This window comes from Cololabis saira, chromosome 11 (assembly GCF_033807715.1).
Source record: "Cololabis saira isolate AMF1-May2022 chromosome 11, fColSai1.1, whole genome shotgun sequence".
Lineage (NCBI taxonomy): Eukaryota > Metazoa > Chordata > Actinopteri > Beloniformes > Belonidae > Cololabis > Cololabis saira.
The window spans coordinates 8219456-8245385 of record NC_084597.1 but is presented as its reverse complement, the minus strand read 5'-3'; the positions used below and the strand labels follow the sequence as shown (position 1 = coordinate 8245385).

Here is a 25930-nt window from a genome sequence, read left to right as displayed (position 1 = left end):
TTAGTTTAGTCTCTGAGAAAGTTCTCCTCATCAGTGGAGTCATACGACTCATTACAGCCACCTGTATAACACTGTAGCTCTGTCTGTCTTAGTACTCGCAGTTCTCAACATGCAGCTTGTGTACTTTACCTCCCTTCTGGCAACGCTTCCAACACTGATTAGGGTGTTTGCAGCGTTTGTAAAGAGGACAGAACAGGAGAAAGTTGAAGCAAAAACAGCCAGGTCAGCAGAAAGGAAACACCCAAAAAACTTCACTCATCTCAATGGCATGCTCCTAGCCTAGGTGAGTCCTAATGACCTCAACGCAATGACATGTGGGTGTGTATCCATGTGACCGAGCAGAGCACAACGCAGGTTTGCTTTCCTCCTCGGTGTTTAAGCAACGTTTCATCTGAGAATGGGTCTTTGTCCTTGGCCTTGTGGAGGCAGGGGGTGCTGAAGCGATGCCATATCCCCGGAGCGTCTGTGCGGGGGGGGTGAGGTACCTCCCTCTTCTGCTCCACACCGAGCCACACCTGGCCTCACAAACACACCAGGCTAGAGGGCACAAGTCGGGCGGATTGTGCTGCCTTTTATCCTGGAAAAGTGAGGACTTCCTTGGACTTCCTTCCTCCTTGAATTCATTTAAAAAAAATGAATAATCTGCAGAAAAATGTTCACATAATTCCAACCGGCCCATGCTTCTCTGCCTTTTAGGTAGTTGGTGTTAGACTGTTTGCAGGAAACTGGATGCATCTGAGGAATGTGCCCAGACAGAGGTGGATAAATTACTCATAATTAGCTATTAAGTCTCCAAATGGGCCCAAGTTCAAGAACAACTGACATCTAAATGTTTTTAACTGTCTCAGAGGTGGAGATGAAGATAAAGACACAGGTGATGGAAAGTTACAATCCCTAACTCACTGTAGAAAAGGGGATTGTTGTTTGGTGGAGGTTAGAATTTTGCAGTTTGTGACCTTGCAGTACCTATTGTGCTGCACATTACAGCAGTAGTTGGCTGAAGTAGTGGCAGTGGCAGTTACCAGTCACATATTTGCCAGGAAAAATGTCCGTGTCTGCAGCCGCTGCCACAGCTTTGGTGTTAATTCTGTCCTTGGTTTGCTTTTAATATTATCAGCCGTATGCACTCTGGTGAAAACTAAAGCCACTGATTCAAACATTATTGTTATTTCATCATGCTGATTTGTATTGTGCATTAAAAAAAAAAATTACAAAAAAAAAAACAACACCTCAGTAGTAAAACTCCATAATTGGCTTTTTAAAAAGGCGTTACTTTGGTTTTCACAGCACTAATTCAAACCTGTCATGCAGAGTCAACCAGCGTGTAATTTTAAGCTGCTGTTTTAGCTGCTGTGGAAGTCCTTTGCTGGATGAGCAAAAACTCTTCAATGTTGATTTTCAGTGCCAGCGCAACCCATGGCAACAGTCATCCTTGATAAGAGCCACTTCCTCTGACAAGATAATTCAAGCCACACTGCAAAAACTGTTCAGGAACAGTGCAAGGAGACCTGCGGTTGATCATTTCAATAACTTTGTTATAAAAGAAAGATGATATTTTAAAATTTATCACAAGAAAATTATTGATTTTCTCGTAAGACCGTGCAAAGGTTTGGGCCAATATTCATTAAGTCTTTGTTAGCAGGGGATGGGTTAGATGGGTAGTAACGAGTTACATTTACTCCATTACATTTACTTGAGTAAGTTTTGGAAATGTTGTACTTTTAGGAGTAGTTTTGAGTCACTATACTTTGTACTTTTACTTGAGTAGATTTGTGAAGAAGAAACTGTTCCTCTTACTCCGCTACATTAGGCTACGTTGAGCTGTTACTTTTCTTTTATCCCTTTTATCCACGTACGCGTCAATCTCGTGACATCACTGGGTGATTCTTTGGGAAAAATTTTTGTTTTTGCATGTTTTGTCACATTTACACAGACTCAAACACACACAGAGTTTCTATGAGTTCATGTTTGTTCTAGTTCTGCCTGGTTAAAAAAGAAAAGTACAAAGGCTTGAAGTTTTGTGCTACTTGTGCTTAATTTATTTTTGTATTCTGTTATTATTTTATTTATTTTATTATTTATTAAAGTACTTGAATTTACTTTAAGATTATTTTAATTTAAGCTATTTTTATTTTTTTTATTAATTTTAATTTATTTTATTATTTTATCGATTTAATTTACCTGAAAATGATTATTTTGTACTTTTGTCTGTTTGAATGGTTGTGTTAAAAAAAAAAAAAAATCAGACGTTACTCAACAGTTACTCAGTACTTGAGTAGTTTTTTCACCAAGTACTTTTTTACTTTTACTCAAGTAATTATTTGGATGACTACTTTTTACTTCTACCTGAGTCATATTATTCTGAAGTAACAGTACTTTTACTTGAGTACAATTTTTTGGCTTCTCTACCCAGCTCTGGTTAGCAGTTTATTGCAAAGTGCATTGCCAGCTTTTTCCACTCTGATCTCACGATCCAGCTCTTTTGTGAAGCAGCTAGCTAAAAATGTTGTTTTTGGGTAAATGTTTTAATTTCAAATTAAAAGTGACAAGCTCTTTTGCTGACACATCATATCAAATGGGATTTGGAGTCGATACGTGTAGTAACACACAGGTTTAAGTGGCCTCCTCCAACAGGACAATACACGTTACACTGCAAAGACTGTTCAGCAACAGCCCAATGAATATTAAAAGGTCTTGATCAGAGTATAATCTCCCACAGTTACAGTTCTGTCGAGGATTTATAGGATGCACCAAGCAAGCACAATCCACGAAACATCACAATTAACCAAATGACCCACCTTCCAATATCCAAGTGCAGAATCCCACAGAGCATCACTCTTTGGCTAATAAAACTCCACTTTATGTAAATATTTTGAAAGAAAAGAGGAACACTGTGCAGAATCAGAATCTTACGTAGATTTTGGGAAATCTGTGCATCCACCCTGATGTCAGATGTTGCTGTTGGGAAGAGATCTGGGGGAGCTACTGGCTCCTGCAGGAGGTCCAGCTGCACATGCAACAACCTCTGCCCCCAGACCCTTCAAAGCTAATCCAAAGCTGGTCAGAGCAATCTTTTGGTGCAATTAGCATTTATCTTTAAAAAAATGAATGATTATGTCCAGTAAAACCTTTATTCGGAGCTCAGATCAGCTCAACTTGCATGTGTAGCTAAAGTTAAGCTAAACCTTGACCACTGTCTTGTCTGTCACACACACACACACACACACACACACACACACACACACACACACACACACACACACACACACACACACACACACACCCTTTATTATATAATTTCAACTTATTTTTTACTTAAAAAGGCCAGAAACGTCTCTTGTGCCAGGCTGTATGTTTATATCTGCTGTAAAAAGTTTTTCTTATTCTGATTCTGACTGACTTTTGGAGCCAAACCCTAGTGGTCATTAGAGGAACTCCACATTCTTTTCCTTCAGTATTGGCTTCTAAGGCCACGTTTACACGTAGTATATACAAAAACGGATATTTTCCCCTCTACGTTTTCAAAAATATCCTCGTTTACATGAACCCACATGAAAAACGCTGTTAAGGTGCTATGAGCATCCAAACCTGCAGGGGCAGTGTAACGAGAAGATAAAGTCATGCTAGCCAATCAGAATCCTGGGAAAAAACCTCAACAAATGACACGTGTGAAGCCTGAATAATATGGTTCTGTGTTAAAGAGACGGCGTAGCCTACGTACGGTGCGCGTCGCCGAGTACCCTACGCCGTAGGCTCTGCGTTGGTGTAACGCGGAACCATAAATCAGCCTTGACTGCAGTTACTTCCAAGACGGAACGAGAGTCTTTCGTTTGGAGTGACAGAGAAGTGGAGTTACTTTTAAGTGTGACTTTAGAATATAAAACAGGTAAAATACAAGAAAATATTGACGGTGGCCAAACTAATTGTAAACACAGGTCGCACTCATGACGCTGGTGACGTTTCTGGTGCATAATGTGACGTTCTGAAGCCTAAATCTCCGTTTTCCTCCGTTTCCCTCCGTTTACAAGCAAACGTGAAAACAGAGTTTTTGAAAATCTCCAGTTTGGCCGGAGTTTCAGAAATGATCGTTTTTGGTGACTTTGAGCTCCGTTTTCGTGTAAACGAACGGCCAAAACGACATGAAAACGCCACCATTTTTGCTCCATGTAAACGGGGCCTAGAAGGACCATCAGAGGTCGACATTTGAATTGGTCGAGTGGAATTAGACCACTTAAGTAAGTTCAAACATGGAGATTTGCAAAGTGACGGTAAGCTGCGTGCCAAACAAATATCACTCAACGTGACAGTCAGGCAGTTCAATCACACACTTGGATGTTTTACAATAAAAATACTTGAAAATCACAGTAACAAAATTAGGTCTTACCTATAAAGGAACAGTCAAAGTGTGTCCTTTGTTCATGTGACATGAAAATCCCAAAAGAGCAAACCTTTTGTCGAATTCCTTGTTTAATAAATGTTCTGCTAGAAAAATTGATTTCTGGTTTGCACAGTGAGCAAGCAGAGGCACGATCAAAGTCTTCTTGACTTTATGTAATACTGCTTCACACCCCATCCCTCCTCCAAAGTGGCAATCTGGTGTTCTGGTGTATCTCGCTGGGAGCAGCAGGTGGCAGTAAACAGGTACGCTGGGAGTTGAATCAGACGGACAAAACAGATGACGACTCTTACTCAGCCCCTTGAGTCCTCGTATCTCCACGCTCTGAGCTCGGCAGAACTCGTCAACACTTTGAGTCGGCAACCTCAACGAGCGCGGGAGTAGGGCTGGGGATCGATTCAGATGTCAAGAATCGATTTGATTCCGATTCTAAAGATTCAGAATCGATTATGACGCTTTGATTCGATCTGATTTGATTCCATTCCGATATCGATTTGGGTTAGTGTTAATAAAACTGTTGAATGAATGATATGACTGTGTAGTTATACAACATATTAATACTAGTATTATATTGAGATTTAACAGCAAGTATTGCAGCTAATGATGCTGTAAGGACCAATCAGCTCCCAGAATGCTGATAGAACTGCTTTCAGAAACATTGTGTGGTAGAATTAATTTTTCCCACATTCTGTTTAAATGTTTTCCATTTTGAGAATTTGGTTTTTAGCATTTTATGCAAATGTAACCCCAAGACAGTATATAAAGTAATGAAATATAGACAATTTATGCAATTATAACTGAAAACTTTAATGTTTTCATGCCTTTAAACATATTTAAAGGCAAAAACATGGCACCAGTTATTTTTGTGTCCAACAAAACATTCCTTTTTTGGGCATAAACAAAAAAATACCAAAAGTTGTAATGTAATGATGAAAAAAAGAATTGATCTTTAGACATACGAATCGACTTTTAGAAATTAATATGACAATCGATTTAGAATCGGAAAATCCATTTTTTCAACATAGGCCTACGCGGGAGTAGGAATGGCGATATTTTACCGTTCACGATAAACCCTCCAAAAAATTCCTCACAATAAGAATTTGTCATCTCGCGGTAAAAACGATAAATTCCCATTGATGATGTTTTTGTGGTAAAGATGATTTATGGTTTTGCGTTAAATCCACGCACAACGTACGTGAAGGAAGAAAGAAAGAAAGAAAGAAAGAAAGAAAGAAAGAAAGAAAGAAAGAAAGAAAGAAAGAAAGAAAGAAAGAAAGAAAGAAAGAAAGAAAGAAAGAAAGAAAGAAAGAAAGAAAGAAAGAAAGAAAGAAAGAAAGAAAGAAAGAAAGAAAGAAAGAAAGAAAGAAAGAAAGAAAGAAAGAAAGAAAGAAAGAAAGAAAGAAAGAAAGAAAGAAAGAAAGAAAGAAAGAAAGAAATGAGCCTAAAAAGAAAGAAAGAAAGAAAGAAAGAAAGAAAGAAAGAAAGAAAGAAATGAGCCTAAAAAGAAAGAAAGAAAGAAAGAAAGAAAGAAAGAAAGAAAGAAAGAAAGAAAGAAAGAAATGAGCCTAAAAAGAAAGAAAGAAAGAAAGAAAGAAAGAAAGAAAGAAAGAAATGAGCCTAAAAAGAAAGAAAGAAAGAAGAAAGAAAGAAAGAAAGAAAGAAAGAAAGAAAGAAAGAAATGAGCCTAAAAAGAAAGAAAGAAAGAAAGAAAGAAAGAAAGAAAGAAAGAAAGAAATGAGCCTAAAAAGAAAGAAAGAAAGAAAGAAAGAAAGAAAGAAAGAAAGAAAGAAAGAAATGAGCCTAAAAAGAAAGAAAGAAAGAAAGAAAGAAAGAAAGAAAGAAAGAAATGAGCCTAAAAAGAAAGAAAGAAAGAAAGAAAGAAAAAAAGAAAGAAAGAAATGAGCCTAAAAAGAAAGAAAGAAAGAAAAAAAGAAAGAAAGAAAGAAAGAAAGAAATGAGCCTAAAAAGAAAAAAAGAAAGAAATGAGCCTAAAAAGAAAGAAATGAGCCTAAAAAGAAAGAAATGAGCCTAAAAAGAAAGAAATGAGCCTAAAAAGAAAAAAAGAAAGAAATGAGCCTAAAAAGAAAGAAATGAGCCTGAAAGAAAGAAAGAAAAAAATGAGCCTAAAAAGAAAGAAAGAAAGAAAGAAAGAAAGAAAGAAAGAAAGAAAGAAAGAAAGAAAGAAAGAAAGAAAGAAAGAAAGAAGAAAGAAAGAAAGAAAGAAAGAAAGAAAGAAAGAAAGAAAGAAAGAAAGAAAGAAAGAAAGAAAGAAATGAGCCAGAAAGAAAGAAAGAAAAAAGTATCGTAATTTTTATCGTTATCGGGATAAATGCCAGAAATTATCGTGATACATTTTTTAGTCCATACCGCCCATCCCTATGCGGGAGATCATCATTTCCTGCAAAACAACAAATCACAAGAGTAATTTCAGGCCTCTTCAAATTCATATCACAAGCTGAACACAACTGCTAATTATGTTTACGTTACTCAGTGTTTGCCAGCGCCGTGTCATGACAGGTTCTCCAGCGAGCCTCGCTAGTTATGACCGTTTGCAGCACAGAAGTCAGTTTAACGCCAGGCAGCCCTCCAGATACCACTTAGTACGTTGCTATGGTGGCGGCAACAAGTTTAGAACAGATAACTGATCCTATACCACGGTAAAACGCTGTTTTTCTGGCTGTCTAGCTGGCCTGCTAGCAGTTAGTGGGTAACCCTGTTTATATATACGAGATGCCAATGCGAGTTGGCCTCCACTCTCGCCTCTACGAAACAGTGTAAACCACAACGGGCTCAGGCTGCGGTCTGCTCTCCTCCATGCTTCCTTCAGGGGAACTGGGCATCGTAGTCCGGCCTACACTCTGATGTCTACTTATCCGTGGATCCAATCTGGCTGTCTTCCCAGCAAAAATGTCGGGCTAGAAATATTTCAGAAGGTTGCGTATTTCACCTTTACCCGAAAGGTTTCTAAGGTGTGATTGTCAGAGGTGTCAAAAGTATTCACATTCATTACCCAGGTAGAAGTATAGATACTAGAGTTTAAAAATACTCCTGTAGAAGTTGAAGTATCAACTCAAGTTTTTTACTTGCAGTAAAAGTATAAAAGTACTGGTTTCAAAACTACTTAAAGTATAAAAGTTAATAATAATAATAATATTATTATTATTATTATTATTATTATATTTCTTTATTTGGTATGGACATCACAATAACATAGGACAAACCAAATGCACTGTTTGAGTGTTTTAGCATACATGCTAATTTGCAACACTTGTCCACAGGAGGCTTTTAAAAAATAATATATTATAAGTAAAAGTAATGTAAGGGGGAAAAAAGACATTAAGGACAAAAGCCATTGAAAATGAATGCATCTTAGTATAATGCAAATATATTAAAGAACCATATATGTGTACTATTGAGCATTAACATGTGTTTCAGAGAGCAGACGCGTACAAACCAATAGGGTGTCAGAATGGTATTATGTTTATACTTCTCATCCAACCACAACCAAATTCACTCTATCCGGATGGAGCAATTTAACTGGATAGTTTTTTTTTTAAAAGGCCGAAATGAAATAGAGTAACGAGGCTGTTTTTAAATGTAAGGAGTAAAAAGTACAGATAATTTCGTGAAAATGTAAGGAGTAAAAGTAAAAAGTCGGGCCAATTAAAATAATTACTCCAGTGAAGTATAGATAACCAAAATTTGTACTTAAGTAAGGTAACAAAGTATTTGTACTTCGTTACTTGACACCTCTGGTGATTGTTAAACTTTAGTTTCATTGATTTCACTATCACTTTGGAAGTTCTACCTGTGCTCCTAATGAGCGTTGTGTATTGTTTTAAAGTATGACATAAAGCAAAGCCCAGTGGCCGTGTTAGATCCTGTGAATGTGCTTTGTCATGTTAAACAACGGAAATGCATGTTCCTATTCTATTTTCTGTCACTCCTTTAGCTTCTTCTGTAGTGCATTTTTATCGTGTCCTTCAAGACAGGATAAAATTAACAAACTAGTTTGAGTCTGAATTTATCCTCAAAAACTCTAGATTTGTGGATTCCTCTCTTCTCTGTTGAAGTCCATACAGGCTGATCTACTTCTCCACCTTGCAGCAGAAACGTCCTCCTTCCTGGTGGTGCAATCACCAACTGTTGCCCTGCTTTTCAGCTTTCTGACTCAAAACCAGAATCTAATGCTCTGCTCTTCTCAGGCTAGTGTTTGAAACTTTGGTTCAGACAACGGTTTAACAAAGAGGAAAGTACATCTGCGCTCTTGCTTGTGGTATTTCAGCTTTTCGTGGTTTCATTGTGTCTAGCTTTTAAGTAATATTTCCTTTCAAATTCACACCACCAACTGAATCAGCCAATTTTATATGGTCCTGGGTGCCACAGTGGGCTGATTCATTATGTTTTTCAGCAGTTTTATTTAGCGAGCCCACGACCTTATGACAGCAGGACAACATGCCCACGGGTTTTATTAACTTGAAAACCATTTAAAACAGGTGTAAAAGTGAAAGCATCTGTCTAGAAGTGGCAGCTGCGCTTCTCCATATGCATCTCAGTCAGGGGCGAAAATCCGGGGGGGACAGGGGGCCATGTCCCCCCCCATTAGTAAAGCTGTCCCCCCCTAGAATAATTTGAGACAGAATTAATAATTTTGGAACAATGCAGTAGTATTTATTAGTGATGCACCAAAATGAAAATTTGTGGCCAAAACCGAAACCAAAAATAATGATAAACAGTAAAATCTCATTACACTTAAAACAAGTCATCACAAGAAAAATAACTTGTTATTTGACAATTTTCACCTTTTTCAAGTACATTTTCACTTGAAATAAGTACAAAAATCTGCCAGTGGGACAAGATTTATCTTCTCATTACAAGCAAAATAATCTTGTTCCACTGGCAGATTTTCTACTTATTTTAAGTGAAAATCTACTTGAAACAGGTGAAAATGGTTGTTTTTTCCAGTGATGAGTCTTGTTTTAAGTGTAATGAGATTTTTTTGACTAAAAATTAGACATTTTAACTAGTTTTAACAAATATTCTTGTTAAGATTTTGGGTTTTTGCAGTGTATTATGTCAGATGTGCTGTATTATTGCCAACTTCCACCTAATACCATTGTTTTTTATTGCTCTAAGAAAGGTCTTCTGCCTGTTTGCGAGATAAAGAGATGAAAATGTCAAGAAGCTGTGTCAAAGGAAGGCTAAAACTTTTATTCCTTGCCCCCCCCTGGATTTATTCTCTAAAATTGTACTGTTTATTGTCCCCCCCAATTATGAAACGGCATTTTCGCCCCTGATCTCAGTTCAAGGCTAACCAACAAGAGGTGCACCCAAACGTCCTCCAACTTTTTCTCTCTCTCACTTTCTCCTTTCCTTTTTTACCCTCCCTCAGTCTCCCCAAACAACCCCTTCGAGTTTCTTTGCCCCGGTCCCTTTCCACCAAAATCCACTCGAACACAACTAAAAATTCATTTTGTCTGACCTAAATCAGAGGGTGTCTGCACCATGGGCTTATTACACACTGCGCTTAAACTTGTGTTGTGGAGGAGGATGGGGTATTATTATCTTCCAGATACCCACCCTGCTATAAAAACTAGTGGTGCGACATCTCCACAGTGCAGTGCTGCTGCTCTCCCTCCCTTCCTCTCACTCCCTCACGCTCGTCCTACACGAGCCGCACACAACAGAAAAGCTTTGGCTCTAAACTCCAGCCACTCCGCTACACAGACAGACCCGAGACTCGCACTCTGCTCTCCTCCGCTGCTTTCCTTTCTCTCTCTTGGATATTATTTCCCGGGTGTTACTTTTTTTTTTTTTTTCTCCATTTGTCCTTTGTACATTTTTTTTTTTTTTTTTTTTTTTTTGTGAATGGGCATCAGTGCCCGGTGCGAGAAGCTTGTGAATGGACTGAATTCTGCGCTTGACTGACTGACTGACGGGTGAAGAGAGCAGCAGCTGTGTTTCAATTAAAGAGAGCGATGCTGAGAGGTCAAGTGAGGAGCAGCCGAGCCTCTTAGTAGTCTGGAAATACAAAGACACGTGAGGCGAATCGAGAAGCTGAAGGAAAGGTAGGTGACGGCTGCTGAAAGCTGAGGAATGCTGGGGGAAGCGCATCAAGACATGTGTTCGTTTATGTGGATGCCAGACTTTTTGAGCGGTGCACATGGGTGTGTGTGTGTGTGAGAGTGGGTACATGTCTTTAATAATTTGTCCAAGTGTTGCATTTCATGCATGTGTGTGTGAGCAAGCTCTAACTTGTGTGTTATGCTTCCCCGCTGCCTCACTTACATTTTATGTGAGTGTCGCGGCTCTCAGCTTTTACACCATAAAGGCGTGACGAGGTGCAAACAGGTCAATAAAGCCTCTCAACAACTTATGTCATTAGTCACGCTTCAGTGTCAATATTTGGCCACAAAAATGTCTTATAATAGCACGAGAGTTTTTAAAATGGACAGCACATCTCAGTATTGTCAAACGTAGTAGTTTCAGTGAAGTTAAGTGCATGTTTTTCCCCCCGTAGTAATTATACGTCAGATTCCTTATTCATACGGGATTCTTCGTTAAAACCCCAAACAAATACTCAGGTAATTGAAGAAGTTAAAGGGTATGTTTGTGAGTGTGGAAAAAACAAAAACATGTCACGGATTTGAGCCTGAGCAGCAAATTATTGTTTACAACCTGTCATCTTATTCTTACGTTGGGTCACAAGAAGCAGCGACAAATATTATTACTTCAATTGTTTACCTGCTGTTGTTTTCTGTCACATGTTCTTTGTAGCGTCTACATTTTCTCTTGTAACTATGAAAAGAAAGCATAAGAATACAGAATAAGAGTATTTAAACTGCTACTAATCAGGAAGAAAATGTACAGTAACAAAGATCATAATAATGCTTTGTTTTTCTAAGCAGTATAGTTTAACTCCCAGTTTAATGCCCATCAACATGTAAAAAGGTATATACTTGAAATGTGTTAGTGTCGTCTTTTTAAGATAATGTTTATACATTCAAGCTATTTTTAAATGCCTGATGGTTTTTGAATGCAAGAAGAATATAAATTGTTTTTATAGCATTAATATGTATTAGCATTCCCACTTCTCCTTTTATAATCTCCTGTCCTCCCTTCTGCTACAACCTTCAGTTCATATTGTTTCAGGAGGGGAGTCCTAATTTACATCAATGAAAAGAAAAAAAACATTAAGTGATGTAGAATAAAATACGTCTGTTCCTTATTCTACATTGAAAAGTATAGATTAACTCTCTTGAGAAGTGAACTTATATTCATAAATCAATCATGAGCTTGTGTTTACCTTTAGGGTGACAGAGATAATAAGGTGTAGCCGTAGGCTCGAACGCTCCAGAGATGGTATTTGGTGCCAAGAGGCGATAAAAGTGTTAAAAGTGACCTCGGATCAGATCCAGTTTATATTTTAAATTTCTCCCATGAATGAAATAATGCATTAATTCAAGGGACAAACAGTTAATCATCTGCTGATGTTGAGGTTAATTATAAATTATAATATCAAACTTAGTTGTGCCCTTTTTGAGGTAAAGTTCACAATTTAAAAACTTTGAATTAAACTCAGACTTCACTACAAAAAGTCAAATTAGTTATATTTATCATCATTTTTGAAAAAAATTTAAATTTCCTTTATCACTGCTGTGTTTCAATAACAAATCATTGAGAGATTCTAAAGTTTCACAAAAAAAACTTGTAGTTAAATGCTTAAGTTTGGCCCTGGCATGTCTTTGTCGTATGACTGACATTCACATACCTTCCTCTCCCGCTGTAATTGGCAATACACAAGAAAAAAAACAGGAAAAAGATTTTTCCATATGTCCCTAAAACTTTCCAAACAAACCGACACTTAAAATACGTCAAAAAAAGTATCCGTGGGTAACAGGTGCACAGTTTACAGGTGATAATGGACCGGCTCTTACAGTAACACAAACAAATGCCTTTCCCATAATAAGGGGGCAAATTTTGACAATGTCAATATTGGCTGTGCAATTGGCCGCCTGTGACAGTTATTTAGTAAATTCTGGCTGCTGCTGATTTAGCATGAGGGTCAGGTGTGTGCTCGGGTCTGACAGGGATAAACTGGGCTTTGGCTGTTGTAGCTTTTACAGGCCAAATGAGCATCTGCCTGTGACAAGCGGGTTGAGATGGACATTAGCCTCTGATTTGTGGCCTGAGCGGTCAGGGCTGGGGATGAGTTAGCCGCTCTTGCTCTGGACATAATGATGATGCAGCTGCAACAGGGACTGGGAGAGGAAGAAGACCTGGTGAGGAGGAAGAGGAGAATGATTAAGAGAAGGAAGTGGTGGTGGTGGTCAGTGCTCGGAAAGCAGATGAAGTTCTTGGACAAAGACGACACAGAATGGAGGTGACACATAATTTTGAGGTGGGAGTGCTGAGATGAAAGTGTTGCTGACTAAGTGAGGCATGACAGTAGATGTGGCTGATACAGGAGGAAGGGAAAAGACAGGGGAAGAAAGTCCGTTACTAGAGGTCGAAAGAAAGTAGTGGATGTAAATAGGGCTGTTCGATTAATCGATTTTAAATCGTAATCGCGATTATGTAATTAGAACGATGTTAAAACGTGAAACTCGTAAAATCGATTTTTCACTTTTTTTTTTTTTTTTTTTACCTTGTCTGCACACATATTAATGATTGATGTTTAGTTTAATTAGAAAATGTCTTGTTTTATTTAATTGGAAATATAACTTACTGTATGTTTGCAAGTGCTGATTTGCTGATTTTGTTTTCCGAGATAAAACTTTATATTTTATTATATTTTTTAAAACCTTTTTTCAACTTATTTTACAGAGTTTTGCACTTTATTCATTCATTTTTGGTTTAATAAGAGCAAAGTTTGCACTTAAAGCCCAATGGGGCAAATGTTCAATAAAAAAAACAGCATATTTGAAATCATTTCTTTGCCTTTTGTCAATTCACAAAATAATCGTAATCGAAAATCGGATTTTGAGAGAAAAAAAAAAATCAAGATTTTATTTTTGGGCAAAATCGAACAGCCCTAGATGTAAATGATGAGCAGAGAAGCATGCGTCAAAGAGAAGAGAATCTCTTGAGTCTTTTATTTAGATCATTGTCCAGTAAATTTTATTTAAAGAGATGATGGACAATGAAGCATGTTGGTTAAATTGGTCATTTAACCAACATGCTGGCCTTTTCTCAAGGTATCCCCACCCTGGCTGCTCTGATGGACGGGTGGATGGGTGGATGGGTGGGTGGGGTGTGTTTCTATGTAAAGGGTTAAGACTGTTTGGCTGATGAAATGTCGCTCCAGGACCTTGTGGTGGGAAAGCTGTGCCCTCCTCCCCTCCCTGTCTATGTGGCACATCCTTCTTAGATCCTCTCCACACTGTAATTAGGGGCCGGCCACTAAGAGCTAGCGCTAGCTGGTGGCGAGCAAACAGTGGGAACGGAGGGGAGTGGTGCTCGCAGGGGCACCGAGGCGAGCAAACAGCAACAGCAGCACGTGCCCCCATCGTTCCAGGAGTGGGTGGGATGGGTCGAGTGTAAACGAATGACAGTGGGTTTGCCAAGCCCTCCCAGTCTCGCTCTCTCCCTCTTATCCACTCTGTGTTGTTCCAAGCCCTGCACTATTGTTTGCCTTGGCAGGCTGTTACAGGGAGGGGCGCCTCTCCTGTTTGAGCAACCTGTTAGGGAACTTTTTAGGGCCATCCGATCTCTCACTCGCTCTCTACCCGAGGAGTCTCTCAGCGTTTACCAGAACTGTTTTAGTTGTAGTTATCATAGGGTTGCCACCTTTCAGAAATAGAAATAAGGGACGCCCTGATTTCAGCAGCGCAGGAGCCAAAAAAAAGCCCCAAAACTTCTAAACTGAATAAAAATGTGTTTATTTTATATGAAAAAACTAAATGCTTTGATTTAAAGTTTAAAGTGCTTTAATAGCATTGAACTTGCATGACTGTAGAGACAGAAAACCATACTAGCAGCTGAAATAGCCTCCTATGCTACGTATGTCCACATCAGCCAAGATGTAGAATATAGTTACAGGTGAAGAATATGGTGTAAAAGTTAATTTATTTCAATAATTCAACTAGAATATGGTGTAAACGTTAATTTATTTCAATAATTCAACTAGAATATGGTGTAAAAGTTAACTTATTTCAATAATTCAACTAGAATATGGTGTAAAAGTTAATTTATTTCAATAATTCAACTAGAATATGGTGTAAAAGTTAATTTATTTCAATAATTCAACTAGAATATGGTGTAAAAGTTAATTTATTTCAATAATTCAGCTAGAATAGGGTGTAAACGTTAATTTATTTCAATAATTCAACTAGAATATGGTGTAAAAGTTAACTTATTTCAATAATTCAACTAGAATATGGTGTAAAAGTTAATTTATTTCAATAATTCAACTAAAATATGGTGTAAACGTTAATTTATTTCAATAATTCAACTAGAATATGGTGTAAAAGTTAATTTATTTCAATAATTCAACTAGAATATGGTGTAAAAGTTAATTTATTTCAATAATTCAACTAGAATATGGTGTAAAAGTTAATGAAAATACGGTACAAATTGTGTCCCGTATTAGTTCAATACGGGACGCAACATTTTTTTCTCAAATAAAGGACAATTCCGTATTTTACGGGACGGGTGGCAACCCTAGTTGTAGTTATCAGTAGAGATAGCTTGCGCAGTTATCAAAGTTTACCGCGCACAATTTACAGTAGTATCGTAACTTCTTTAGTGAGTCATTGATACCATTTTGGAGATATCAGGAGCTCAGTTTGTCTGGTTTGTCTGTGATATTGTCATTAACCCCTTCGGAGTGAGACGTGAGCGCTCGTCTCTGCCCCCACGTACCACCACCCTCTCCATAGACCTTTTAATTATGTCCACACTCTATCAATGGCACGAATGCGGCCAGTTACCTAGCAACAAGATCGACAAAAATACACTTTATGTAAGATTAGTATCCAAGTTTCATACCTTCAGGTGAACTTAGGGATTTTTCTTGTCTTTTTTTTAATTTTTATTCTGCATTGTGCTCCTTACACAGACAAGAAAACGCAGCACTGCTTCGTGTGTGTGTGTGTGTGTGTGTGTGTGTGTGTGTGTGTGTGTGTGTGTGTGTGTGTGTGTGTGTGTGTGTGTGTGTGTGTGTGTGTGTGTGTGTGTGTGTGTGTGTGTGTGTGTGTGTTTTATATGTGTGTGTATGTGGTTTCAACACTGGGCCATTTCGAACCAGTCAACAATGCAGCTGCGGTGTTCAGGGCCGCTTCAAAGTATTTATCTACACATGCCTCAAGTGACCACCAAGTGTGGATGACTAAGTTTAAGCTCTATTCATAGATGTGAATGAATGAGCACCCTGCCAATGGAAGTTTAAACACTGTAACTGTAAACAACGGCGCAGTGAATCAACAGGTAGGAGCTCAGGAATCTGTGGAAATGTTAGGAAAACAACCGAGTGTGCGGAAGTTTCTCTGTGCATTGAGACTAAAAAGGCTTGTAAGCTGCAAGTGAAGTGAGTGATGACAGACTGCAAGTAAGCATTTTGACAGGATACAGTATCTAGGGTACAATCTGACCTCTTTTGTTGTTCTCTTCATTTCTCACCACATCCCAATAGCACTCTGTTTTGTTCAGAAGAACATATCAGTTTGCTCCGTGTTCGTATCTGTACGAAAGAGACAAGAGGGATGGACATTATCACAATAACTCACGCACATACATGCATGCCTCATAGAGCGCTGAACTGCACTTTCACAACAAAAAAAGAGATTTTTTTTTAATGTCTTATCAAGATGATGGGTTTTCCTAACCTACATATTTGCCACACACTACATTTTTTTAACACATTGAATGCAATAGAATTTTATTTTTATAGCGTCTATTACAACAGAAGTGGTCTCTGTCTAGGACAGGGGTGTCAAAGCTCAAAATAACAAAAATGGTGCGGGAAATGTTTTCTCTAATTCTTTTTTTTTTTACTATTTTTATCTAATCCAATATCAGTTTAGTTAGTTTTAAAGGAAATATGCACTTTGTTTACACTTTCTATATATAAAATATATTTCTTCAGGATCTTTTCTTGAAATTTCTCGTTTTTTTTCAAATTATGTAAGATACTTTTAATATCATTTTACAAAGATAAACAGAAACATGTATGTTTTTTTTATATTTCGCCTTTTTATAGGAAATTTAATTAAAAGCAGATCCGAGAGTGTTTCTTTGTGATTTAGAGATTTTTCCAGTACAATTAAGTGTATTTATTTTTAAAAATTGGCGCGGATATTTACGCCAGTGTGCTGAAAAAGTCAGCACTTCTCCTTTAACTGTTTTACTTTGTCACTATCCTAGTATTCAAAACTGAAATTCTCCGAATTAATATCTTCTATCATCTTTTTTAGCAGTGATATTTTTCCTGCGAAAATATATAATAGTAGTCGGTTCATAAAAATAAACGACCGTCTACAAAGAAATAAAATCGGCAAATGCATTCTAGAAAACTAAAAAAATGTCAAAAACTGCTCTATTTGTGGAATAACAATGGATTTGTAGAAGAAATAAATTATCGGATATGCTGCGATTCATGGCAATTATTTATGCCTTCCTTTTTATTGAATTAACATTTGGGTTTTTTGCGTTGGAAACTTCTCGTGGGCCGCATGAAAACCTCTCTCGGGCCGCATGTGGACCACGGGCCGCACATTTGACACCCCTGGTCTAGGATCTTTCCAGAGACCCAGAACATGACCCCTGATCAATTATTACATAAATATAAAATAAACAATGGCAAGTAAAAACTCCCCTAGTGGGAGAAAAACCTTAAGCCAAATTCAAGAAGAAATATTACCCAAAATGATGTTTGCTTAAAACCAGACTTGCTGTATTTACCACTAGTTGCATGTACTGCACAGACGGCACACAAACAAGGACGGCTGCAGAGGATACACCTCTTTTTTGGAAAGCTCTGCATCTATGTGCTGCTTTCTGCTCGTCATTAGAGACGTTTCAAAGTGACATGCAGGTGTCAGCCGCACTCTTTAAATCAGTGCTTCAGGTCCTGCTTCATTACTTTCTGTTTTATGCCCTCGTTATCTTCTGAGGAGCAACTCCACGTCCCTTTCTAGGAAAATGCCTGCCTCAGACTGAACTCTTACTCCAACCACTGATAGAAAGTTGATGAGACAAGACCTTTGTCATTATAAATCGTTTTTGTCCTCCACTATTATTCATAATGAAAATCCTATGAATAAAAGCTGAATGCCAACAGGAGCTCAAATGGACCGCTGTTAAATACTTTCTGTGTCAGTCACACTCCTGAACTATTTAAAAGATTTATTCTTTAGAAACATGCCCAAATCTGACATTTAAAGATAGACAAAGGCCTATTAAACAAACTTTCAATCCCATTTTTTTAATGAAATTTATTTTAAAAGCTCAAGAAAAGTTCACAAATGAACTAAGATGGTAGTGTGATTCTCGTGGCTTATCTCTGCCTTTGGGCCGACGACCTTAGTTTATGATGATCAAACTTTTTTTTTTTTTAAATCATTTTGTTTCATGGATACTAGCTAATCCACTTCCTTGAAAATAATATTTGCCAATTTGGAAGTGCTTTAACAACATCCAGACACAATATTTCTGATATAATGCCTTCAGAATTGTTGTAAATATTCCTGTAATACTAAAGTAGGTCCATTAAAGACTGTCAAATATGTATCTTTCATGAAAAGACATGATTGAATGGTTAGGGCACAGCAAGGAAGAATAACCTCCCCGAAGCCTGGCTTATTCATTTTGGTTTATTTATACACATATATATATTTATACTATAAGCCGCTACTTTTTTCATAGGTTTTCAACCATGCGGCTTATACAAAGGTGCAGCTATTCTGTGGATTTAAATAAATGCAAAGAAGAATACGCTACTTTTTCTTTAGCAGATAGATTGTGCAAATGTGCAATAATATAAGATGTGCAATATCTGCCAATCTGCCAGTCTACCTCACAACACTCCACCTGCTTTTTCTGCACCGTTTTTTTCTTTCAACCAACTGTATATACTGTTACATATTCTGTGATTATACATATTTTATATGTATTTTTTTGTATTTTTTATTTCTGACTTTTCAGTCTTTTTACCCCTCCCCTGCATGTGTGTGCTAAGTGTACTGCTCTGACAACAAAAATAAGTGTCCCCACTGAGGGAGAAAAATAAAGGATATCTTATCTTATCTTATCTTATCTTAGAAGTAGGTAGAAGCAGATTTCAAACAGATAAATAGATAAATACATACCGGTTATTTTCTCTTGGTTCTGTCCCGTTTTAATCAGCAAAGTTGCTGCCGTGTTAAAAGACACTGTTAGGAAAGGATCTATTTAGGTACAAACATGTACATCATTTACAGTTCAAAATCCTTCTGTACATGTAATAAATATCTAATCTAACAACATAAATATCTGCGGCTTGCATATCTTTTTTTTTTTTTTTTAAATAGAACAGATGCGGCTTGTATATCTTTTTTTTATAATTAAAAAAAAAAATAGAGTGGATGCAGCTTGTATGCAGGTGCGGCTTATAGTCCAGAAAATACGGTGTGTATGTATATATATATATATATATATATATATATATATATATATATATATATATATATATATATATATTATTTATTATTATTATTATTATTATTAGGGCCCGAGCACCTTCAGTGAGAAGGCCCAATTGTATCTGTAGGAATTTTTTTTCTTTCTTTCTTTCTTTATTTCTTCTGACGAAAGGAGGGCCTTTTTGCCCCCCTAAACGTGCCCAAAAAGTCACCAAATTTTGCATGCAAGTCAGGCCTGGCGAAAAATTTGATATTTATTATTATTATTATTATTATTATTAAAGTTGCAGCAAATACCTAAATTTAACTATTTTCTATCTCCACCACCAGCAGAGACGGAGAAAAGAAAATGGTGAATCACAGAGTGGAAGACCTGATTGGGATCCCCTTCCCCAACCACAGCAGCGATGTCCTCTGCAGTCTCAACGAGCAGCGCCGCGCCGGGCTGCTCTGTGACGTCGTCCTCATCGTTCGTGACCAGGAGTACCGCACCCACCGCTCCATCCTGGCCGCCTGCAGTCAGTACTTCAAGAAGCTCTTCACGGTGGCCACCACCGACGGCAGGGACCTTCACCACGCCACCACCGTGTACGAGATAGACTTTGTGGCTCCGGAGTGTCTCACGGCCATCCTGGAGTTCGCCTACACCTCCACCCTGACGGTCACCGCGTCCAACGTCAAGGAGATCCTGAATGCAGCTCGGATGCTGGAGATCCCCTGTATCATCAATGTTTGCTTGGAGATCATGGATAGCGGGGATGGAGGTGGCGGCAGTGGCGTTGGTGGTGGTGGAGGGAGAAGGAGAGAGGAGGAAGGAGAAGAGGATGAAGAGGAGGATGAGGAAGACGAGGAGGAGGAAGAAGAAGAGGAGGATGAAGAGGAGGATGTGGGGTCAAGGAAGGATGAGCAGGAGGAAGAGGACAATGTCAGTGAGCGGTCGCTGCAGTCGTTGGAGAGCAGGGGGGAGCAGACACCTCTGGGTGCTGGAGACTCGTCGCCTCCCAGCACCTCCACGTACCGACAGCAGTGCGACCAGCACAGAGAGAGATCCCAGCGGCAATTCCCAGACTCCATTAGAGGGAAAGAGGTATATTTCACTAAATATTTGATAACATACCGTATTGGCCCGAATATAAGACGGTGTTTTTTGCATTTAAATAAGACTGAAAAAGTGGGGGTCGTCTTACATTCGGGGTCTAGACGTTATACCCATTCACAACGCTAGATGGCGCCAGATATCTTTAAAGCGAATGCTGAACTTAACTCCCAAGGCCAAAGCGAACTCCTGTCACGAAGAAGAAAAATAAAAAAAATAGTATAAGAAAGAAAAGAGAAGAAAATAAGAGAAGAGATAACAGAAAGTGAAGAAACGTAGCGACAATCTGGAGAAAAGTGGGTGGAAGATCGGCAGGTGAACCGGCAGCTGAGGAGAAGTTATGATGCAAATTTCAAGATAATGATTTCAAATAGTCAAAATAACATGCTTTTTCTCTCGAACATATTGTTATAATCATTTTTTTCAGATGTACTGTAATTATTTTCTGTATAAAAATTTAATTTGGTGTTCAAAAAGTCTTTCTTCAAACTTGAGTCTTGAAAAAGTGGGGGTCGTCTTATAATCGGGGTCGTCTTATATTCGGGACAATACGGTACTTCATTCTCAAATCGGCAATTCACGTGAAATTTTTTTTACATTTTATATAACACTCTGATTGTTCCATATCTGACCTACTGTGTTGAAGTTTGGGGAAATTCCTGTAAAACATTTATTCAGTCAATTTTCATTCTGCAAAAAAGAGCCATAAGGATAATTAGTAGAAAACGATATAGAGATCCAACAAATCCATTATTCCTTCAGTTAAATTTGTTGAAATTTCATGAACTAGTAGACCATAGTATTCTGCAAATTATGTTTAAAGCTCATAAAAAAACTTTACCAATCAACATTCAGAAAAGATTTGAAAAAAGAGAAAGCAAGTATGACTTAAAAGGAACAGAGATTTTTATAAAACCAAAGATCCTCTATACACAAGATAGCGCATTGCCGTTACTGGCAATGGTATGGAATGGTATACACCGCCCCTCTGACCTCACTTCCAGTCTCCTAAGTGGGCGTGGTCGCCCCTCTCCCCACATCGTTTTGGAACATACAACACTAAATACAGTACAACTTTCTTCCAAAAATACTTAAATAATAAAAATAACAGTATTATTAAGCAAAGAAGCAAGTTTTATTTTAGTTTTAAACTTCCTTTTATCCGATGGGAAAACGATGAGAGCCAAATCTCGCGAGAGTGTGTTGCTCAGACAGAGACAGGTCTCAAACAAAGTTCATTTTCTCCTAATCTGTCGGTCTGAAAATTGCCATTTTGGTGTCAGAATGTTCAGAAGGTTTGTGGCTTTTGAAAAATGGGTCCCATATTTACTTAGGTTACTATGGGGCGAAGGAATTGGTAATAATCTGTGCTCACGTTCACTTTTCCAATAGGACTCAATAGACTCAGGACCTGCTGTTAGTCTCCTAAAGGGGCGTGGCAGTCACGTGACACAGATACAGGAAACCGAACCGTAGGGGGCTGTCTCGTTTATAGAACGTCTCTGATAAAACCAAGATGCAGGACAAAATTGATGGAACGTTGTGTTTCTGTGAAAGGAATCAATTTATGGAACAATCTGAACAAAGAAAACAAAGAATCCAAATCAAACATTACATTCAAAAGAACAATTAAAACCTGTATGTTAAGGAAATATAACAAAAAATGTTGAGTTTGATTGACATACCCGTAGGCGGTGGTAATTTTATTTAATGTTATTTTAATTTTATTTTAGTTGTTTTTATTCACTTAATTTTTTTTTTATTATTATTATTTTTAATTTATGTTATTTGTGAAAGGGGCAGATCAGATAAGATTCTTCTTCTTTCTACTCCCTTTTCATTCAAAAGTTAGGAACATTTGTATTTGTGTTTGTATTAAATTGTTTTGTTTTTTTGAATGAAATAAAGAAAAAATAAAAAGGCTTTTAAGACTGATCATAGTGTCTTTTGTTGCAGGAGGGTGTGGAGAGTAGGGCTCTGAAGGATTTCTCCATTGACTCTCTCCTCCAGGAAGGGCTGTATCCCCGCATGTCAACACTGGACAGGAGGACCAACTTCTCCCCTCTTATCCCCGGCTTCTACCCCTCCATGTGGGCCGCTGAGTTCCCGGTCTTCCCTCAGCAGCTCCTGAACGCAACACATGCACATGCAGGAGCGTCGCAGCAAGCCAGGCTCCCTCACGCATTCCCTGCCTCTGCGCCGCTCGAGCCCTCGAGGCCCCTTGACTTAGCCGTGAAGAGAGAGATCATAAAGGAAGAGATGAAGGAGGAAGTCCCACCCAATCTCCTCCAAGGCGACTTCCTGAAAGAGTTCGTCAGCTCGGGCTTGGGAAGCACCATAAACGCTGGGCCGGTGCCATCGGAAAATTATCCACTAGGTCCGATTAAGGACGAGGCAGATTTCCGATCGTATCTGAGCCTCCTGAGCTCCGCTTCCCACCTGGGTACACTTTTCCCTCCCTGGCAGCTGGAAGAGGAGAGGAAGATGAAGCCCAAAGCGTCGCAGCAATGTCCCATTTGCAACAAAGTCATCCAAGGAGCTGGGAAACTCCCGAGACACATGAGGACACACACAGGAGAGAAACCCTACATGTGCACTATCTGTGAAGTGCGATTCACGAGGTATGTGAAGAGAAAAACCACAGAGATTGGGTGAAGATCTATCGTGCATTTTTGCCTATGAAGCACCGACTTATGTAAAACGAAAGGGTTCATGGAAAACTACCCCAGCCTCTTTTGACTGTGGTTAATCTATGTTCACCTTATCTAAATACGAGGGCTGAAAGTGGAAAGCCCCCTCCAGTGGTCTATGTGCATTAGTTGTATCTCACTCAGCTACATCCTCTTACTTTGCTGTAATTTAGGGCAGAGGTTTAACAGACAACACTACCACATCGTCTTTAAAACCAGGTTCTTGTCCATTTAAACGCCTTAGCAATTACACAGTGACCATAAAGGTATTAAGGTATCAAGGTTCACTTTATTGTCATTCCAAAAGTCAAAATACAAGTGGAACAAAATTTCGTTGCCACTGGCTCAAAGCAAGCAATAAAAAATACATAAAACACTAAAAGCTCTAAACACTAAAAGATAAGGACACTAGGCTAAAAATTAAAACGCTGCATACTCAAAAGTGCATAAGGATATACAGAGATTAAAGAGCTTGGTGCAGTACTGTAGATTGTACATTGTCGAGGGTAGACAGTAGGAATGGGTGATATTTTACCGTTCACGATAAACCGTCAAAAAAATTCCCGACGGTAAGAATTTGTCATCTCGCGGTAAAAACGATAAATTCCTGTTGATGATGTTTTTGTGTAAAGATGATTTATGGTTTTGCGTTAAATCGGAAAGCAGAGCAACATACGTGAAGAAAGAAAGAAAGAAAGAAAGAAAGAAAGAAAGAAAGAAAGAAAGAAAGAAAGAAAGAAAGAAAGAAAGAAAGAAAGAAAGAAAGAAAGAAAGAAAGAAAGAAAGAAAGAAAGAAAGAAAGAAAGAAAGAAAGAAAGAAAGAAAGAAAGAAAGAGGAAGGAAGGAAATGAGCAAGAAAGAAAGAAAGAAAGAAAGAAAGAGAGAGAAAGAAAGAAAGAAAGAAAGAAAGAAAGAAAGAAAGAAAGAAAGAAAGAAAGAAAGAAAGAAAGAAAGAAAGAAAGAAAGAAAGAAAGAAAGAAAGAAAGAAAGGAAGGAAGAAATGAGCAAGAAAGGAAGAAATGAGCAAGAAAGGAAGGAAGGAAGGAAGGAAGGAAGGAAGGAAGGAAGGAAGGAAGGAAGGAAGGAAGGAAGGAAATGAGCCAGAAAGGAAGGAAGGAAGGAAGGAAGGAAGGAAGGAAGGAAGGAAGGAAGGAAGGAAGGAAGGAAGGAAGGAAGGAAGGAAGGAAGGAAGGAAGGAAGGAAGGAAGGAAGGAAGGAAGGAAGGAAGGAAGGAAGGAAGGAAGGAAGGAAAGGTGTAACTCATTTAATTGTTTTTTATCAATTCAATTTAATTGCTGTAGTTTAGTAGTATTTAGTATCTTTTAGAGCAGTGATTTGGCTCCAAAGACTGAATGTGGTGATAGATTTATAGTTAAAAGTGGAGTTGAATTGGTATTTTTTCTATCGTCATTTTTATCGTTATCGGGATAAATGCCAGAAATTATCGTGATACATTTCTTAGTCCATACCGCCCATCCCTAGTAGACAGGGAATGGGTTCTGTTTATTTAAAAGTCTTATGGAGTGGGGGAAAAGAAAAGATTGTATGCATTAACCTACATACAATACATTTCATGAAAACATGTGGCTATATAAATGTTGTTTTCCTTTTTTCAGGCAAGACAAGCTTAAGATCCACATGCGGAAGCATACGGGCGAGCGTCCCTACATCTGCCTTCACTGCAATTCCAAGTTTGTCCACAACTACGACCTGAAGAACCACCTACGCATCCACACCGGCGTCCGCCCTTACCAGTGCGAGCACTGCTACAAAAGTTTCACACGCTCCGACCACCTACATCGACACATCAAGAGGCAGAGCTGCCGCATCTCCCGCCCCCGGCGAGGACGAAAACCAGCTACCTGGCGTTCCGCACCTGCCAGCAACTTCCTGTGCCCTCCTTCGGTCGCAGCCAACCCTCTGGAGGAGAACGGCTTGAGCCCGACATACCAGGCGGTCAAGGGTCACGGACTTGGGGAGTTGTTCGGCCTTGGCGGCAGGGGTCTGGGCTTCAAGAGCGTGGATGTTCCTGGCAGGCAGAGCAGGGAGGACCGGCCAGCAGAGGCCAAGCATGTCGCAGAGGAGGAGAAGGCGGGAGCAAGGAGACAGAGAGGAGTGTTTGCCTTCGCTCTCGCTGGAGAAGAAGTGCTTAGCCACTCTCCATTTTATACTGCAGCCTCTGACCCTTGGACCATGAGACTGGAGCGTGCTCCACCCATCCCCGAGCCTGCCAAATGAACTCTGGTCTGTAGATGAAAATATTTAAAAAAAACATCCTTTAATCTGTGTCTGACCTGCTCCACGAAGCTAAAGCACCTTTTTTGTGGCATCAATGAACCTTGTGAAGCCCGCTGAGGCGGCGGTAAAAATACAGTCCAATTAGGCGATTCAATATTATGAGTCCTGTGAATGTTTACAGATTATTTCAAACCATATAAGAAACAAAAAAATGGCAAAACTAATGAAGAAGACTGGAATTGATTGATGCTATCAGTTGTGTTATGTCTATACACACTTACAAAGATTTACACACGTGGAAAAAATTGTTGGTACCCCTCAGTTAAAGAAGGAAAAACCCACAACTCTCACTGAAATCACTTGAAACTTACAAAAGTAACAATAAATACAAATTTATTGAAAATTAAATAATCAAAATCAGCCATTACTTTTGAATTGTTGATTAACATAATTATTAAAAAAAACAAACTAATGAAATAGGGCTGGACAAAAATGATGGTACCCATAACTTAATATTTTGTTGCACAACCTTTTAAGCCAATTCAAAAGTAATGGCTGATTTAGATTATGTAATTTTCAATAATTTTTTATATATTGTTACTTTTGTAAGTTTCAAGCGATTTCAGTGAGAGTTGTGGGTTTTTCCTTCTTTAACTGAGGGGTACCAACAATTTTGTCCACGTGTGTATATATACATATATATATATATATATATATACACATATATATATACATACATATATATATATATATATATATATATATATATATATATATATATATATATATATATATATATATATATATATAAACCCGCATAATCCAGTATAATGTCCCTGAAATGAAAAGACTTAAAATATGCAATGAAAATGTACATTTGTTTTTACAAAAG

General features: G+C 38.3%; 1 protein-coding gene across 3 annotated transcripts in view; it reads left to right on the top strand.

Moving 5' to 3' along the window:
• LOC133454534 (zinc finger and BTB domain-containing protein 7C) overlaps positions 1-25350 on the top strand; it is a 35918-nt gene extending 10568 nt beyond the window's left edge. Inside the window, exons 1-4 of one of the 3 annotated variants that reach the window (XM_061733257.1) lie at positions 10091-10464; positions 19345-20101; positions 22067-22731; positions 24417-25350. In XM_061733257.1, coding sequence (XP_061589241.1) covers positions 19364-20101; positions 22067-22731; positions 24417-25038 — 2025 coding nt within the window. In that variant the 5' untranslated portion in view covers positions 10091-10464; positions 19345-19363 and the 3' untranslated portion in view covers positions 25039-25350. Of the gene's footprint in view, positions 1-10090; positions 10465-12760; positions 12798-19344; positions 20102-22066; positions 22732-24416 lie in introns of those variants that run through there. The other 2 variants (XM_061733259.1, XM_061733258.1) reach the window with 2 other exon arrangements.
• The last annotated feature ends 580 nt before the right edge of the window (positions 25351-25930 follow it).